A 17,223-nucleotide genomic window follows, 5' to 3' on the forward strand; every position below is an offset into this window, starting at 1 on the left:
GATATGTGTTGTCCATAGTGAGGCTCATAGCTGACATGATTGACAGGCGGGGCGATGTAACGGTTTGTCAAGACGTTTAAAACCCGCCTCAGCTCCAGCTCTCAGCCTGTCGTTAGGTTGACTGAAAGTTAGGCTGAGACAGGATTTCCAACATGGCGGCTGCTGCTGATGAGCCTCCCTGCAGGAACAGATGTCTGACGTCATGCTTCGTCCATAAATATTAACAGTCGATGGTTTTAAGACACTTGGTATCAAAATACTATCAACGTTTCTGAGATTTTGACAACCTTAAACTGCAATTGGGATTAAGTCTGTTCCCTTTTTTTCTCTTATGTTTTAAAAAACAAGGATTTCATTTGAATTTGGCGTCATAGCCACAGATTTCATCCCTGCAGCAAAGTTCCTTTATGTTATGGAGGGAACACGCCTTTAAAAAAATGAACTTTTGACTTTATTATTTGGCTATTTTTCATGTATTTACTCCAAAATGAGACTAAATCTTAAAGGAAGTTTTCATTTATCACATGTAAATTCAGTTTAGAGTTTTTTGTTCGTAGGGCACAAACTTTCAAATCTGGCACGTCAATAAAATACAACTTTTTTTTAGCAAGCTGCATTGTCATTCTATAAACACATACAAATAAGAAATGTGATAAACAAGTGGTGGATAAAAACACAGAAACACTTCTTCAGTAGTCAGAGGGATGTAGGGCAGTGTCTTCAGACCCCTTCCAGGAATCTCCCGATCTGTTTCACCTGTGGCATGCTAACTGAATCAATGTCGGCATGCAGACATACTTACAAGGCTGACTCCTCCCCCAGTTCCCCCTTTATCCCCCCTCCCTCCACTGGTCCAGCTATAAACCCCTTTTCTTTTTTTCATCGTTCTTTATTTCACGTTCTTTTTCTTTCTGTTCGTTTCCTTTTAAAGTGTCTCAGGCACTTCCCCTTTTTCATCCTCTTCTTCTGTCCTTTTGATTTCACTCATAACGCTAGCGCTGTGTCTCTCTCTCCCCCTCTTTTTTTCTACGCCTCCTCTCTCTCTCTTCACCCTTCTGTTTTGACCTCTTAGTCACCCCTTCCCCCCTCTTCTTCCCTGCTCCCCCCTCCAGCCTTCCTCCCATAGCAGCCACTGTGTGGTCCTGAATGTGGGGACTTGGTCTTGACTGATCCTTTAGGGTAGAATGCAGCGGTGTGTGTTTTTGTTATGTTTTTTTTTTTTTTGTATAGGGATGTTTGGCCTAATATTCTGGACGTTCTGAGTTTGGGAAAGCATGCTGTGTCTGTCAGTGATTGGTCGCTGGCCATGTGAGCGTGGTGTGTGTGTGTGCTCTCTTTAATCCCAATGGCTGACTGTCTTCTTACACCTGTAGTTGTTTTTTTTTTGTGACTGTTCATCAGCTGTCCATCCAAACATAAATAATGACATAATCATCCTGCCACCCCTTCCCCTTTCTTTAACTGTGTGTTTTTGGGAGGGGAAAAGGGGTGGGGCATAGTAATGGGCATGACCTCTCTCCCTCCATGTCCAACACACAGAGAAAAAGAGAACAGACTTTAAAGGTGTACCTGATGAAACAGGTTTCTATGTTGGTCATGGAGGGAGAGACCCTCAGAGCCTGAGCTACATCCTTGTGAATGCTGTTCTGCACCAGATTAGCCAGTTGTGCCGACTGTCTGCTTGTTAATCTTTCGCTGTCTCAGCAGTTTTATTTTCTCACAATGTAACCCATTAGATTCACCACTAGTCTGTTAGAGTGCACAAGAAATACGGCAAACTTCTAACAAGAATTTACACTTGTTTCTGTTTCTCCTCACCTCTACCTCCATCACATGCTTCCCTTTACCCCCTCGCCATCCTCCATCTTTAATCACAGGGCGGCTATGCAGCGTATCGTTACGCCCAGCCGACAGCAGTAGCGACTCCTGCAGCAGCAGCGGCTGCAGCAGCAGCTTACAGTGACAGGTGAGTGCGCTGTCCAGCTCCTCTTCTAACACCTGAGGCGGTCCTTCAGATGATAGTTGCTTGCTTACACAAAGTGTTCTAGTCGTTTTGTTTAAGAGTCAATTCACAATCACATTAGAAATAGTAGTTAGGGATTTAACATTTAATCAAGACTGGTCTGGAAAAGACGGTCTGAGACGTTTAGGTGAAGGAAAAAGAAGAAGCACCAGAGATCTGGGACATAATGTTGTTGAAATGTTCTATACTATGATACTCATCTATGCCATGTGTTTTTAATCAATACAATCTCCATTATTTTAATAATCAATAGTGGCATTAAGCTCTTAAGCTTTAAAAAAACGTTCAGGTCGTCAGTCATATTTTTAACCACAAGCTGCCACTAGAAAAAGAGAGACCACAGTTTAGACTTTAGAACGTTTGATGCAATTTAGTATTTGTGCAATGTAGACCCTTACCCAAAATTTTATGCAGGAGTTAGCCTACAATCGTGGTTAGAAAACAAGACATTACAAAGAATTGGATAAATACGACAATGCAGATATGTAAAGACAGAATAAAGTTGTAAAAAGAACTAAAAGCAATACAATTCAACAACATGTAATTAATAAAGTAAAGTGGTTTGGATGAGGAAAGACTAAGAGAAGTTTAGAGTTTCATCCCATAAAAATCATGGACGGGGAAGGCAATAAGTGAATAAATGTAAACCATTCAGCAGCTTTCATTACAGTCACTTTGTACCATGAACCAAATGTCTCCTTTCTTTTTGTTATCAGAAAATGTGTGATCTAATTTCTGATGTTTTTTTTACTGTTTTCTGACAGCTACGGGAGAGTTTACACAACAGACCCTTACCACGCTGCCCTGGCCCCAGCTGCCTATGGTGTAGGAGCCATGGTGAGTACCTTCAGCTGCTTTATATTATTATGTGCAACATATTATCAACTATGTCCATGTAATGATGAGGAAATAACAGGGCCCAGCCGATATGGGATTTCTGCGGCCGATATTGAAATTGAGGAGAGAAAAAAATCAGATACTGACTTTTTGACCGATATCTTTCTTGTATCCATGTTTGATCTGTAGAGATAGATTTAGATATAAACATTTATTACGTTGAGCCCTCGTATGCAGTTATCAAACACTTGTGGAAAAGATATATCATGAAGACAAGATGGTCACTTAACTGAAAAAGTAACTGTGCATGTATGTGCGTCACCACTCAACACTCTGGAGAGTGGTGATGGTTGTTGTAATCCAAATAGCGCCCTCTGCTGGTGACAGAGAACTGCTAGTTTAATTCAATGAAACTCAAATGAAATGCTTTTTGATTGGTGAATAAATCTAGTAATATCGGCAATGAAATTAGCCGATACCGATAGTCACCGGATATGAAAATATCAGCTGGATGATTAATCGGTCGGGCTCTACAAAATATTTCAGTCCATCTCTCCATATTTACAATCTTCTGTCCTGACTGGTTGCATTAAAGCAGAAGACAAAGATATTTCAGAATAGGTCATAAAAAAAGTAGTGTTATCATCCGTCGAGGCTCACATTTTTATTTTAAATGAATTATTTGTTGTTTTTTTTTAACTTGCTTTTAACTGTTAGTTACTGTGTGTTTGCTGTACTCTGTATTAACATCACTATGAGTGCTTCAAAACAATGTGTACAGAGGAAACAAAGCTCTCTTGATTTGACAAAATGTAGTTTTGAATTTGAGGCAATGAAACAAAACAGCGGACATGATGTAGGCTTTGAAGAGGTTATTTGTTTAAAAAAAATCTACTTGAAAGACTCGATTAACGGGTTTTAGTCTTTGGGTGAAATTTCTGGACAATAAGTGTTGAATGAAAAATGTCATAAAGGTAAATGTTTAATTCACTAAATGTCTGTACTTTGCTGTTCCACAGGCCACGCTGTACAGGGGAGGCTACAGTAGGTTTGCCCCTTACTAAAGACACTACATTTCCCAGGAGCTCCTCTCTTCCATTGATTTACTCTGAAAGAGCTCCCTCTGTTGTCGTGGAGGTGGACTGCACCCAGTTTTAAAGTGTGGAGTCGACCAAAACAAAGATATTTCAGATCCCAAACCCCGAGCAGTCCCACATTTTCTTATATACGCTACTACAGAAATAGAGGAATGCTGTATTAAAGACTGACGGATGGCCTTAAAAGAAAAAAAAAAAAGAAGAAAAAAAAAAGACTTTAAAAAGGCCACCTTCCCTATTGCACGGCTGTATTATAGTCCCCTTCTTCTTATTCCCTCGGCACTCAGCAGCACAAGACTCGGGACGGAGCCCACATGTTCTTCCAAAGGCTGTGTGTGGAAAGCTGACATTTAAATAGCTGTCGACCATGTTTGAGACGGAGCCAAGAGCTGGGAGGGAAAGGAGCAAATCGAAGCCTCCTCAAATAAAAAAAACCATCAGAGCTGTAGGAAGCAGGAAGATGCACGAAAGAGCACCTAAAAACATTTTAAAGCAGAATGACGAGTCTCTAAAATGATTTTTAAAAACAACAACAACAACCCACAGACGGATTTGGTCGTTCCTCCTCAGAGTGCGGGCAGATAGAGAGGGGAGAGGAGGTCCATTGTAGCTGTGGGTTCTGGTAGACGGAAGAGGGAGGGGGGGGGGGGACTGAACATGGCGGCTCGGAGAAACGAGGTGACGGTTTATAACGCTACAGAAGTCACGTCTGAAAGCTGAAGGGAGGAGGATTATTAGAGCTGCTCCTTACCTCAAGTTTTCTTAGTATGTGGAAATGACGAACCTTTAAACTTAAAATTGTTATGATATGCAAAGAAATTAGTTTAGAGAAATGTTACCAAATTATTATTATTATTGTAATTATTCTCATTACTATTCTTACAAAACCATGATTTAGTTGAGCTCAGCAGCTTCTGCTGTCATGTAGATCCAACAGTGAAACTTGGGGTTAAAATCTGAGAATCTGTATAACCAACATGTTCCACCTTTTGACTAAACGACACAACTGTAGTCTCATGTGATTCCTCCTGCGCACAGGATGTCACTGCACTGTGTGTGAACACTACAGAAAGTTCAACACTACTCCTTCAACATGTTGTTGTTCTTCTTCTTGGAAAGGATTTTTAGCTTTTAGATCAAAAAGAAAATCCTCCGCCCACAAACCTCCCAGGTTCAAGCACGTGTTGATCCTTCAATGTAGAGATTAATTGTTTGGATTTTCCCCTCAGACTACATCTTTTTATTTTATTTTTATTTTTTTTAGAGCAGCGTCCAACATCGAAAGAGTCTTCCTGAAACATACTTTAGTTGGTGATTGTGTTTTCCAGCAGCTATTACTGAGCAAGAGAGAGATTCTGTCCGTGAGTGAATAGAAAATATTTAAATGCAAAACACCTTACTATTGTGCATATTTCTTTACCGTTGTATTCTTAATTTCCAAATCGTGGCTTTTTTTTTTTTTGTTTTGGCTTTTGTTTTTGTTCCAAAGATTTGTAGAAAGCACATTTTTCTGCCGTATGTATAAATATATTATCTTTGTTATTGATGTTCTCATAATCCTTGATAATCCTATTGCTGTCTTTATTTACTTATATTCATCTTTCATTCGTTTCTTTTTTAAATATATATCTGAATCCTTTCCAGTAAGGTGCAAGTTAACAGTTTTTTTTTTTTTTTTTTGTGCTTGATCTCGAGCCGGTTGCATACCTGAGAAGTGACGGACTAAAGGTTTGCTTGTAACACTACCAAACGTTGATCCCTTTAGTGAAATATATTCAGGCATTTCTGGCTTTATTTGTTTTTGTTTAGTTCGTTATACACATTAGCATGACGTATGATTATCTCTTTAAAATATACAACATGGGCGGGAAACAGACTCTTTCTGTGGTTATATTTTGACTGAGACATTTGGAATAAATGAACATAGGTCTGTAGCACTTTGGTCAAACCAAACATGCTCCTTTTCTGTGTTTTTCTTTTGTAAGTTTTTCTATTTATTTCTCCCTACATTTCATTTAATTTGCTCCAGGTTTGTTTGAAGATATCAAATAAAACGTCTGAAAGTGTTATCTCTCATACATAGGAAGATTATATTCCAACATGTTGAAAAACAAAATGTCTTTGTGGGATTTGATCTATATTGTGTGTTCAATGGGGCAGGTTTTTATTTTTGTGGGGTTTTTTTTGCCCGTAAATAATTTCAAAGCTACCGTTTTGTTTTTCACTTCTCACACTTGGAAAAACATACAGGTCAAAACACGTTTTTTTTTTTTTGTTTAGTTTTTTTTGTATGTGTGCTGCTGTTGAATTTTTCTTCACATCTGACATTTTTCATGATAGATTTCCAAGTTACATTTAGAATGTGCTCTGGACAAAAAAGGGGAAGAAAAAAGAAATCTAGCCAAAGATGCTAACTTGTAGTCCCCAGCACGTTCTGCCTCCCAACTTGAGAAATGCTACACAAAATACACAAAGATGGACTTACAAAGCCACTGAAGGCATGGACAAACCAGCATGAGTGATACTTGTCAAGTAATATATATATATATATACAACAAAAAAAAAAAGAAAACAATTTGCATGAATCTTGTGTCTATCATATTTTGACTCCTTAGCAGCCGAGCCCGGTTGCGTTCTTCTTTACCGCTGTACACTCTGGAGAATGTCAGGCAGCTAGCAGTTTGACGCTAGCTAGCACAACAAAGAGCACAGTGCTGTTTGACAAAAAGACCGGCTGACAAACAAAATGGCTGCCACGCAAAGGAATCGTGGCAGCGTCATTTTCCTGTCGTAGTCTTCTTGCCCATGTATTATAGTCAGCTATGTGGCCATTCTTCATAGTTGCTATATGGTTTGTTAACAACCAGTCCTCTCCTTATCTCATGTCTATATCCTTTTGACTGCCATTATGTTTTTTTTGTTATTGAATGTCCATATAAAATGTTTTATATAAAAATGTTTTGTTGTGATCCAGCTTTCAGATTGTTTTCTTTACGTATTCTATTTATTCAGTCAAATGTAAGGGTGCTATTTTGTAGTTTCTCACATTAAACTACACACAGTCATTGTCAGACTGTGAGTGCTGATTTAAAATAGTGATCAGAGAAGTCTGTAACAGCTGCTTCAAATGCATCCTGTACCTCTGACCACTTAAGAGGAAAGAAACACAGCACTTAGCCAACATACAGCAAGCTTAAGTCATGAGAACTGCTAGCAAACAATTAGCTTAAACACAAAGCCTGCTTAAATCTTTCTTTTAGTCTCCAACAACAAATATATCAACCTTAATTATCTTAATTCTTAACAATGTTGTAAGCTAACTGCTCACTTCATTTTACTGATTGGTTGAGAACAGGTAGCATAGCGTTAGCATGCTGTGTGTTTACCGTTTAATTACCAACTATAAGTGTAGATCCAAACATTTAAACGATTGGTGGAGCTTACATGGTTTTGTAAATGTCAAAACCTTTCACATTATAAATGGTATTGTCTAAGGATCCACTCTTCTCCGTTGTGATAGTGGGTCTGAGGAGTTGGATGTTCGGTTAGTGTTTTGAGCTACATGCTAACATGCTCACAATGAAAAGGCAAATATTTTGTTTAGCAGCTTCAATGTATCCCAAACTGGTATCATGTTCACCTGTAGTGATCAAGCTTACATTTGTTAGGCAAGCTATATGTCAGCCATCTGGCTACATGCAAATGCTAAGATATAATTTAGCAGCATTCATGTTTTCATGTTTCCTATCTTCAGTGTGTTAGCATGCTAACATTGGCCAAATCAGCATGTACTGATGTCTAAATTCACAGAGAAATACAAATAATAGCCTATGTAGCCTATATTAAACGGTATACCTAAGTATTCTTCATCTGTGCTCAGATATAATTTATTAACTTGCTCAGTTTATTGAAGGACAACAACATTTCTTTTTTGGGGAAAATATTTATTGACACAATCAACTGCAACTCCAAATTCCTATTGATAGTATTCTCTACTTCAATTGTTCATAAAAATAAAAATATATTTATATCATAAACAGCTGTACATTCAAAAGTAGTTGCTCCAAAGAGGGGGAAGGGGATGGAGTGGAAAAGGCAGGAGAGAGGTCAAAGGTTCAGTTGTGATATGCAGAATTAGCAGCTTACAACAGGTTTAGGCTTGTTCACTGTCTCTCAAAAGTGGACAAGCCAAGTGCAAAGTACAGGGAGGAAAGTTAGAATTATGACTCAGAGCATGAGGACCTCAATGAAGCATCAACAAATTAATCTCTTTAATTTTTCTGCCAATCGTTCCTTAGTTGGTTTTAGCTTTAATAACAGTGTTTGTGCAATCTTTCCTGTAGCCCGTGTGGGCCTAACACAACAACAGACATCAGTACGGGTATGTTTGAGGGCGAAGGAGAAAAGGGCGATTCGGGAGAAATGGGCGAAGGAAAATTAGTCCAGGGATGTATTTTGATTTTGTAGAAGACATGACGAGGCTTCTAGACAATTCCATATTTCGCCAGGTCGCTGAGCTCCATGTCGCCGAAGGCCTCCCATGGGCAGACCACTGTGATGTCTGTGCCCAGACCCTCCATGCCGGGGATGTCATCTCCAAATCTGAAAAAGAGGCAGAAGTATCGATTAACTTTCTGTGAATGTTTTTATTTTGTGGTGTTTTATTTGAACTAATAACTCCCAGGGGTGGAATATATCTGGTCTTTTACCACGTTAAAAACAAAATAAAACAAAAAATACAAGAGAATAATCAGCTAAATTCAGATTTTCTGCATGTCCGTGCAAGTTTGAACTTTAAATTTAACTTATAGATTCCATTTTTATAATACAAGGTTGGACCTATTCGGCCTTTAACACTTTCAGATACAACAGCATGAGATGTAAATCTCTTAAACAGCTCTGCAACATGACTCAGGTCACAGCTATATGAAAACTTTCTTAAGAGGTGAGAAGCCAAAAACTGTGGTTCTCGTGGTTCAATCTCATCAGTTTATTGATTTTTTGCAGTCGAGAAAAAACTTTGACTTTCACACTGAAATACTGGCAAGTTATAAAGTAGTAGAAAACTTAAAAACTCAAAGTATAAATATCTCGACGTGCTGCGATCTGCATGCATAAATGAACAAAGTTACACAGCGTTGACTGTGCTCTTCTCTCACCCCTTCTGGCCTGGCTTGGGGGCCTTGCTCTTGAAGGTACGAGCGGCCCTCTGCTTGAACTTAGGAGGAGCCTTCTTGTCGGCGGGAGTTGCAACAGCTGCGTCTGCCATCTTTTATTCACTGAAAGAAAAAAAACAATTTACGCTCAATTAGTTAAAACTCCTTTGTAAGACCCTCTTCCTCCTTCCCCCGCTAAGTCCCACTGCCCCCCTTGCTTGGATGAGATAAGGTGCCTAAGTGAGGTGAAATCATAGCTTAACGCAGTCATACAGCTCCGGTAGAGCCTGTTACACAAACGGCTTTGTCTATTTTTACACCTTGGCTTTAAAGATTTACTCTTGGACACATCAGGCATCTTGAGTCCAGGATATTACTAAGTTCTCCTAATTCCAAACTGAGTCTGATGCTAACACGCATAGCTTATGTTGAATAATAAACCAGGAGTGTAAGGACATGTTGACCTGAGCAGGTGATTTTCAAATCTGCTTTCATCTGACTCTGATCTCAGTTAGAGTTGAGAGAAAGCTCAGCAATGATCTGGACTTCACCAGAAGGTTCTTTGAGCTCACTGGATTCATATTTGAACGTGCACGCTAATATAATACTCTCTTTAAATCCCTAATCAGGTCCAAGTTAACCCGTAGGATTTAAACTTTCAAACCCTGCCTGATTTTAAAAAAATGTCCAAACTAGAAACACAGCGCTCCTTTAACTGATCAGACAGAACAAACAACACAAACATTATTAATCAGCAGGTTTTGATGATCTGTGTGAGAAACATTCTCCAACCTTTCACTTTTTTTAAGCCTGCAAGATTCTTTGCATTGGAATGATTTGTTTCAGACAAGACGGCAGACAAACTTTATGATAAACCATGATTAGATCCAGCACTTAGAGAACAAATAAAAGTAAGAAAGGAAGACCTGTCATCTCAGTTTGTACACAATGACTTCATGTCATGCAAATATCTCACGCTGAAAGTGATGGCTATACTCTCGCGCTTCATTGAAACAATCATTTCTTGATTTTTTTCTTTCCTTTTTTGTCTGTTTAATTAGTATAAACTCGTTCAGATCTCTCAAATCATTGATGCTTTTTTCTTTGATTTTTAAATAGAAAATACTTTTCAGCACTGTTTGCTATTTTCTGATCCGTCTTTTAAATGTGTATGTTGCATGCACATTGCAGCAGAATAAAGACTGAGTTGATCTAAAGATGGAGAATTTGAAATATTTATCTATTGTTTAACATGCATTTAATAATTTGCCTCTGAAGACACGTTGAAACATGTTTGGCTGAAGAATCACCATGCATCGAAAGTGACAACAATCAAAGTTCTGTACTCTGCACCAAAAGACTTCACGTTCAAATTTAATCAAACTTTCTTTTGAAGCACTGAAACACAACTTCACAGGACTTCATGTAATCTGTCTTCTATCATCTTTTTAAAAATTGCAAAATATATCTTCAACTTAGAGAAGATAAGGAATGACTTCTGGAGAGTCAAAGCCGAAATAGAAGAGCCAAACATCTACTTCTCTAATGCTTCAAACAATACTTAAGTGTTTTACAGACAGGTGTCATGATGAAGACAGATAGAGAATGAAACTCAAATAAGGTTTCAAACTGCACAAATAACAACATATAAAAAAGAATACAACAAAGAAATCAGCTGAGTTTTAAGGAGCTTTTAAAGATATGGCTCCCGTTATATGATTCTCTTTTTCAACCACCGCTTGTCCAAGTCAAAATGTAATGAATAATGTTTCCAGAAGATCCAATCTGTGACATGCGCCTACCCCAGTATCTGCCTGCAGTCTTTATCTGCACGTTTCTGATCCTAACACTAACCTTAATCCTTCCTACGCTGTTGAAAGTGAGCCAGAAAACTTCCAGGAGTAATGTTCAGAGCTTGCTCTTACCTGTCTCAGTGGTTCAGTCGGATGCTGGTAGAAGTCTCTCTGGTCAGTTTGTGTATCTCCTCTCCCTCCTGGGTATCTTATATACTCCACCCAACAAATCCCCCCTGGCGTGCTCATCCATAACTTTCTGTCCCTTTTTGACACCAGCTGTCTAATAAGCCGCTCTGCTAGATTAGGAGGGGGCTCAGGACTGGACTGAATGTCATAACATGTGAAGTCGTTTACATAATGATGCTGACAAGAAGTATGACGCCTGAAGAACTGAAAACATCTCTGAACCATGGGAGCTCACGTTAGATGTGATCCTGAATACAAAGTTCTGAATGTGCATTCAAAAAAGTATATTATGATGTTTAGATGAGTCAAGGGAAGTTTATTTATAGAGAATATTTCAGCAACCGGGCAACTCGAAGTGCAATCACACAAGACATCAAACGCATCGTGACAAAGACGGAATCACTACAATTTAAAAATCACTAAAACAAACCATTCACAATCACAGAAAATACATATTTTTAAAACACAAGATCCAATAGAAATACAGAAACATGACATTAAGCCATAGGAAGACATTAAAATACAATTTATACAATGACATTAAATTACTCTGAGTTCACAGTTGAGCTGTGAAACATAAACACATGTTTGTGCTGGTTTGTTCTGGACCATTAACGTCAAGTACAAGTCCAGGTCCAGTTCTCTTTATTGTCATTTCAAACATTCACAAAGTTCACGGTGAGACATGTTGCTCCTGTAGAAGTGTGATGCTTCACAAGACGATTGAGAATTAAAAGTTAAGAGGTGGGAATATGAGATGAAATGTAAAGACAAGAAGATGGTTATCGAGAGTTTAAATTAATAAACAAGCAAGTGGTGAACAAAACAGTTAACAACAATTTAAAGTGACTGAAGCAGGTAAAGGGACATTTAAAGTGACAATGACGGAGGTCTTTTTTTTGAATGCAGACCATCATCAGCTGATCTACATATGTACTTATGAAGTGCAGCTAGTTTATACAGTATAGATAAAAAAGCTCAACCTCATGTAAATTAAACCACCTGTCACATAATTACACTTTTTTATTATCATGTTTACTTCAGCATCTTTTGCACTACTCACCACTACACCATCTCATTTATCTTATCTTATTTGTCTTTGAGTGTTTCAAAAGCGCTTATAAATTAAATGTATTATTATGATTATTTAGTCTTGTACATATCAGTCTTTGCTCATTTGTGTTTAATGTTGATATTTAATGTTGTACGTTGTACATAGAGAGCACAGTTCACCGTAGTTAAAGTCCTTGTGTGTGTTTAAGCATACCTGACCAATAAATCTGATTCTGATTCTGAGTCTATACGTTTATTATTTATTATTAAAAACAATAATATGACAGAAAAACTCATCTTCCATGTCTGCTTGAGTTTCTCTTGCTTCCATTCACAAATCATATCTCATAATCTGCTGATAAAATAAAAGATAAGCGTCTGAAAAAAGATGGAAAAGTATCTTTGATCACATTTTCTTTATGTGATAACGTGAACAGAGCAGATCAGTGTGAGAGTGTATCAAGAGCGTCATTTCCTGATGCTGCAAATACTCAAATCTTATCAACTGTATTTTCTAATTTCTTGTTAAAAAGACAAAAAAAACCCTCTCAAAAACACGCCTCATTCACCGCACAAGTCCAGGTTTCAAATATTTTTCAAGACACTGAAAAGTAAAACTAAGGCTTGTATTGCATGCAGCAACATGTTTTAATAGCAGCCACTGCATCAAGCTGAACTTGATCGATACATTTCTTGTAATAAGATACTGATTGAATTTCAAAAAGCTTAATGAGCACATTTTATTTTCTACATTTACAGATATTTTAACATTAACATTTCATCGAATCTAATACAAGCCTCCTTTCTTTTCCTCTTAATATCTTGAAATACGTCGTTTCTCTGGACGTGTCCGGAGAATCTGGGTATGTTAAGTGTAATGAGATATTTGTGACTAGAAATGAGACGGTAAGATTTGAGTTTTGGCACAATGTATGTCACAGTTATCATCCATATTGTTGCAGCTGGCGGTGTCTCGTGTTATTCCTCTGCAGCCTCGCCATGAGGCTGCAGCTTAAAGGCTGAAAAGTTAAGTGTTCTTTCTTTACCTCTAAGCGAGTCATCACCTGCAATGCAGCTCAGGCCGTCGCTGCTCTTACATCACATGTGTATATTCTCGTGCAGGCTAAGTTAGGACACATGTTTGTGTACAAACAAGCTGCCACCTCGGCCAGAGCTGTATTCTATCACTGTTATAGATTCTGTCAGTGTGTGTTTCCTGGTTTCTTTACTGACCTAAAGGGAGAAAAGTGATCCGATTGATTGGTTACTGCACCTGTAGGAAATAGAAAAACTAAAGGGGGATGTCCAATTATGTTTATTTGCAGGACTTTAATCTTCAATCTCTGGAAAAATGACCAAATATACAAACTAAGCAACACTTTAATAAGGAAAGGATGAATGATTCCAAGTCCCCATTAAGGGTTTCTCAAACACATCACACCTTTAATGCAAAACTTTTAGAGATGCCCACTCATCCTTTTCATGCAAAAGTCATTCTTCCAGATAATAAATCATGGGGCAGGGTGGTAAACACAAGTAAGGATTCTGTTTCTATTTACATCTACAGACAAAACGAGTTGTTCGCTCACAATAAAACACAGTAAAGTTGTTTTCAGTGTGTCACAGATTTTTGATTTATTTTTCATGGTATGTTATGTGTGCACCTGAGAACATATAGGTGGCACGATGCACCCTGTTGGTCATTCAGATTATACTTTTCTCTTTTTGTACATAGATAAAAAGTATGTCAGTATGAAACTTGGATTCAAAAGTAAGAGATCGAGATTTTTAACGAAGACCCTGAGATGATTAGGACTGAACAATATGACCATGTAGCAGCCACATTGGGCAAAATCAGACCTATGATCATTAAAGAGCAATAATGACAGTAGCAATATAAATACATTTAGAATAGACAGCTGCAGACATGATGATGTTAAAACACTTTGGATCAGATAAACTCTACCAGTCAAAAGTTGTGACACACCTGATTGAAATGCACGTTATTATCTTAAATACATTTTGATCTAAAGGCGTATGCTTAAATGTTTTACATGAGTTTCTTATATACATAGAAATAGTGAAGTTGATGCCTGCGTTTGTATGCATTTCTTTCCAAAACAAAAGGGAAATGTTTTTATTGTTTTAATATCTACTATTATTCTAACATGTGGATAATAATCAAAATAAAGAAAAACCTTTCTATTAGTAAGTGTGCCCTCCATACAGCTTACAGTAGATTTATTATGATAATGTAGTTTACTGTATTATTGATCATACTGTTACTGTTGTGTGTCCAAACTCTTGACATGGTGGTGTATTTGTGAGACAGCAGAGAGTTGTGAGTATGGATATCTAAAGCATGTCTGCAGGTTAGAGAGTTCACCTTACAATAGTGTAAAAATAAAACTGTGAACTGTTTAATAAACCTGCATGCATGGCTCCTGCTTTGCATGTGTACCTGTTCTAGGTAGAAAAAACAAAGTTAAAGGAAGGAAGGTAAGGTAAGGTGTGTGTGTGTGTGTGTGTGTGTTTAGTCAAGCTATATTGCATGTGTGGTATTTGTGCACATTTAGCATTTTTCATTGTATTGCTTTCTGCATCAGACGGCTCCTGTCTGTCATTCTTTGTAGAGACTTGATTCTTTTTAGTTTTTGAGCACATTGCTTTACACCCAAAGTCACTTTTCATTTCATTATTTGTGTGAAAAACTCAAGCGGTCAGTTAAATGTGTTAAAACTGTAAAACGTGCCAGCACAATGCAAGCTTCCCTAAGATAGAAAGAGGAGTTCAAGACGTTAATTTGATGATAATAATACGGTGCCTAACTCCTTCCATTTAAAGACGCTTTCTCTCCTACAGGTTACAGACACTTCTAAATATACCTCTTGTTTGTACCTGCTGTCTTTTCTCTCGTCTATTCTCGGCTGAGCTGGTACTGAACGGGCAGAGCCGAGTTGGCACCAGAAGGAGAGATGAGTGAACACCTGAGGGGATTAAGAGCTCGCAGGCCTTTAAAAGGGGGACAGTCGGCCACAGAGAGAAAGAAATCCTGCAGCAGAGGAGTAAGAGAGAGACTCATCAGACGGCATCAGGAAACACTCAGCGAAAAGGTAAGAGGAAAACCTTTTCTTCTCAGCCGAGGTACAGGAGGGTTTGCTGCTCTGATAACATGTAACAACTTAGCTAGAAGAGATGGACGGACAGAGCAAAGGCTTTTAAGCATTCCTCTTCATAGTTTGATTTGAATGACACCTGAGTGGACTCTGCACCGAGTAGAGACGGCTGTCCTCTTCATCATGTCTTCAGGTCTTTTTACCTGGATGGATTTGGATGAAATGAGTTGATTTTTGAGCACTGGTTGCACTTTTATTTTGAATCAATGCTTGATGCAGTTACCCCTCTGTTATATACCAGGATGTTGAAAAAGGTATCGTAGAGATTGGTGTGTTTCCTCACACAGAGGGGAGTATTTTTACTGCAGCAACACTAAACAAAGGGGGGAAATGATTGGATGATATGGCTTAAAAATAATGGCACTTCATTTGTATAGCAACAAGGCCATGTGAAGTGCTGTGCATTGGATGTAGGAGGGCATTAAAAGGAGTGATGTCATTTAATAAAAAAAGGACTATAAGAGATTTGAAGATAAGAAAATGAGCTAATTTGAATGAAAATCATTTCAGCTGTGCTGCGATTAAGACATGAATTAATACTAAAAAGCAATTAAATGAAAAGCAGGGATTCAGTCTTCTGTTCTTCTTTTTGTTTTTAGTAACTCATCGAAATGGGAGACGTTGCAACTCCAGCTGACAAGAAGGCCCCACCCAAGTTCAAGCAGAGGGCCGCTCGTACCTTCAAGAGCAAGGCGCCCAAGCCCGGCCAGAAGGGGTGAGTCTGATCAAAGATCACACAAACACAAACTGACACAGGCCATGTTGTTGTTGTTGTTTTTTTCCCAGTTTGTAAATCGTCTGATTTGTTTTTCTTCTCTGCTCTCAGATTCGGAGACGACATCCCCGGCATGGAGGGTCTGGGCACTGACATCACAGTGGTCTGCCCATGGGAGGCCTTCGGCGACATGGAGCTCAGCGACTTGGCGAAATATGGAATCGTTTAACCCTCCTCTCCTCTCCTCTCCTCCTCTCCTCTCCTCTCCTCTCCTCCTCTCCTTTCCTTTCCTTTGCCTTCTACCACCATTACCCGTCATCTTACTCCAGCTGTAGACTCAGCAGCTGAAAACGTTGTCCTTGTGTGATCTAGAGAGGAGGCAGCTTTTGATGATTCAGAGGTTTGACCTGGACAAAGAAGAATCCAGCTCTTGTCTCATGCACTTTATTTACCCTGTCCAGCGATTTGCCATAATGCCCTTTTATACTTTTCTTACCCGCTCTTCCTCCAACTAAAAAAATCTGCTTTCTAAAGAGTGATAATTTGTACTCTCCACTGAGGAGAAAATAAATTAACAATTTGAAACATCAAGTATGGATTGCTCTCAGTTTTGTCCTCCTCTTCTTCTACCTCTTCTCCTCAAAGCTGCCAACCCAACATGCACAGAGGTCTATTTTGTGTATTAGAGAGAGTTTGAAATATATTTTTATGACAAAGTTTAACTAATTCTCTCTGTTGTGTCAGAAGAGAGGAACAAATCCATCAACTCAATAAATCTGATATTTTCCAAAGAGTATCTGTCTATGTGTGTTTACTATACTAACAACGAGTGCTACCCTTTTGAGAGAGACAAATGATTCAAACATTTTGTACGCAATGCGCCTGACATGCAGGCAGCAAAAAAACCTAACGATAAAAAACCAGCTCGCTGTTTGTCCTTCTCGGCTCTTTCTCCTGAGTCCATGAAATATAAAACACCTGCATAATAACTCACTTAATCCGTCACTGACGCCGCCGTGGCTGTCATTCTGTCATTATTCACTGAAATTACAAAAATAAATCTGGCATCAAGGGCAGAATGGGTATATATCTGAAGCTGCTGTTGTCACGGCAACCAAGACTTGCTGACTGCAGAGGCTATAAGTCTTTTTTTTTTTTGCCCAGTAAACAGAGAAAAGATTTAA

General features: G+C 38.5%; 3 protein-coding genes across 8 annotated transcripts in view; 2 read left to right on the forward strand and 1 right to left on the reverse strand.

The window, feature by feature from the left end:
* The window catches only part of rbfox2 (RNA binding fox-1 homolog 2), a 37,553-nt gene extending 30,627 nt beyond the window's left edge, over positions 1 to 6,926 (forward strand). For 5 of the 6 annotated variants that reach the window (XR_009677006.1, XM_061065231.1, XM_061065248.1 and 2 more), the window contains 3 exons: positions 1,878 to 1,966; positions 2,788 to 2,860; positions 3,880 to 6,926. Coding sequence is in view for 4 of the 6 variants with exons in the window: in XM_061065231.1 (XP_060921214.1) it covers positions 1,878 to 1,966; positions 2,788 to 2,860; positions 3,880 to 3,924 (207 nt within the window). In the remaining 2 variants the exon portion in view is untranslated. Of the gene's footprint in view, positions 1 to 1,877; positions 1,967 to 2,787; positions 2,861 to 3,879 lie in introns of those variants that run through there. The other variant, XR_009677005.1, reaches the window with a different exon arrangement.
* A 954-nt stretch (positions 6,927 to 7,880) lies between these two features.
* LOC132995551 (retinal cone rhodopsin-sensitive cGMP 3',5'-cyclic phosphodiesterase subunit gamma-like) lies at positions 7,881 to 11,196 on the reverse strand. Its single transcript, XM_061065583.1, has 3 exons — positions 11,039 to 11,196; positions 9,117 to 9,236; positions 7,881 to 8,559 (listed from the first exon to the last, which is right to left on the reverse strand). Exons 2-3 carry the CDS (start codon positions 9,224 to 9,226, stop codon positions 8,442 to 8,444), a joined length of 228 nt encoding a protein of 75 aa, XP_060921566.1. The 5' UTR covers positions 9,227 to 9,236; positions 11,039 to 11,196; the 3' UTR covers positions 7,881 to 8,441.
* Positions 11,197 to 15,224: 4,028 nt separating this feature from the next.
* On the forward strand, positions 15,225 to 16,833 carry LOC132995560 (retinal rod rhodopsin-sensitive cGMP 3',5'-cyclic phosphodiesterase subunit gamma-like). Its single transcript, XM_061065594.1, has 3 exons — positions 15,225 to 15,258; positions 15,922 to 16,039; positions 16,151 to 16,833. Exons 2-3 carry the CDS (start codon positions 15,936 to 15,938, stop codon positions 16,266 to 16,268), a joined length of 222 nt encoding a protein of 73 aa, XP_060921577.1. The 5' UTR covers positions 15,225 to 15,258; positions 15,922 to 15,935; the 3' UTR covers positions 16,269 to 16,833.
* Positions 16,834 to 17,223: the final 390 nt, after the last annotated feature.

The sequence above is a fragment of the Labrus mixtus genome, chromosome 2, assembly GCF_963584025.1.
Source record: "Labrus mixtus chromosome 2, fLabMix1.1, whole genome shotgun sequence".
NCBI lineage: Eukaryota > Metazoa > Chordata > Actinopteri > Labriformes > Labridae > Labrus > Labrus mixtus.

Excerpts from the sequence above, each read along its gene's own strand:
- LOC132995551 (XM_061065583.1), bottom strand. The coding sequence starts at position 9,226 with ATGGCAGACGCAGCTGTTGCAACTCCCGCCGACAAGAAGGCTCCTCCT. Across the intron at positions 8,560-9,116 it reads CCCAAGCCAGGCCAGAAGGG|ATTTGGAGATGACATCCCCG; the intron begins GTGAGAGAAGAG and ends CCTCTTTTTCAG.
- LOC132995560 (XM_061065594.1), top strand. The coding sequence starts at position 15,936 with ATGGGAGACGTTGCAACTCCAGCTGACAAGAAGGCCCCACCCAAGTTC. Across the intron at positions 16,040-16,150 it reads CCCAAGCCCGGCCAGAAGGG|ATTCGGAGACGACATCCCCG; the intron begins GTGAGTCTGATC and ends CTCTGCTCTCAG.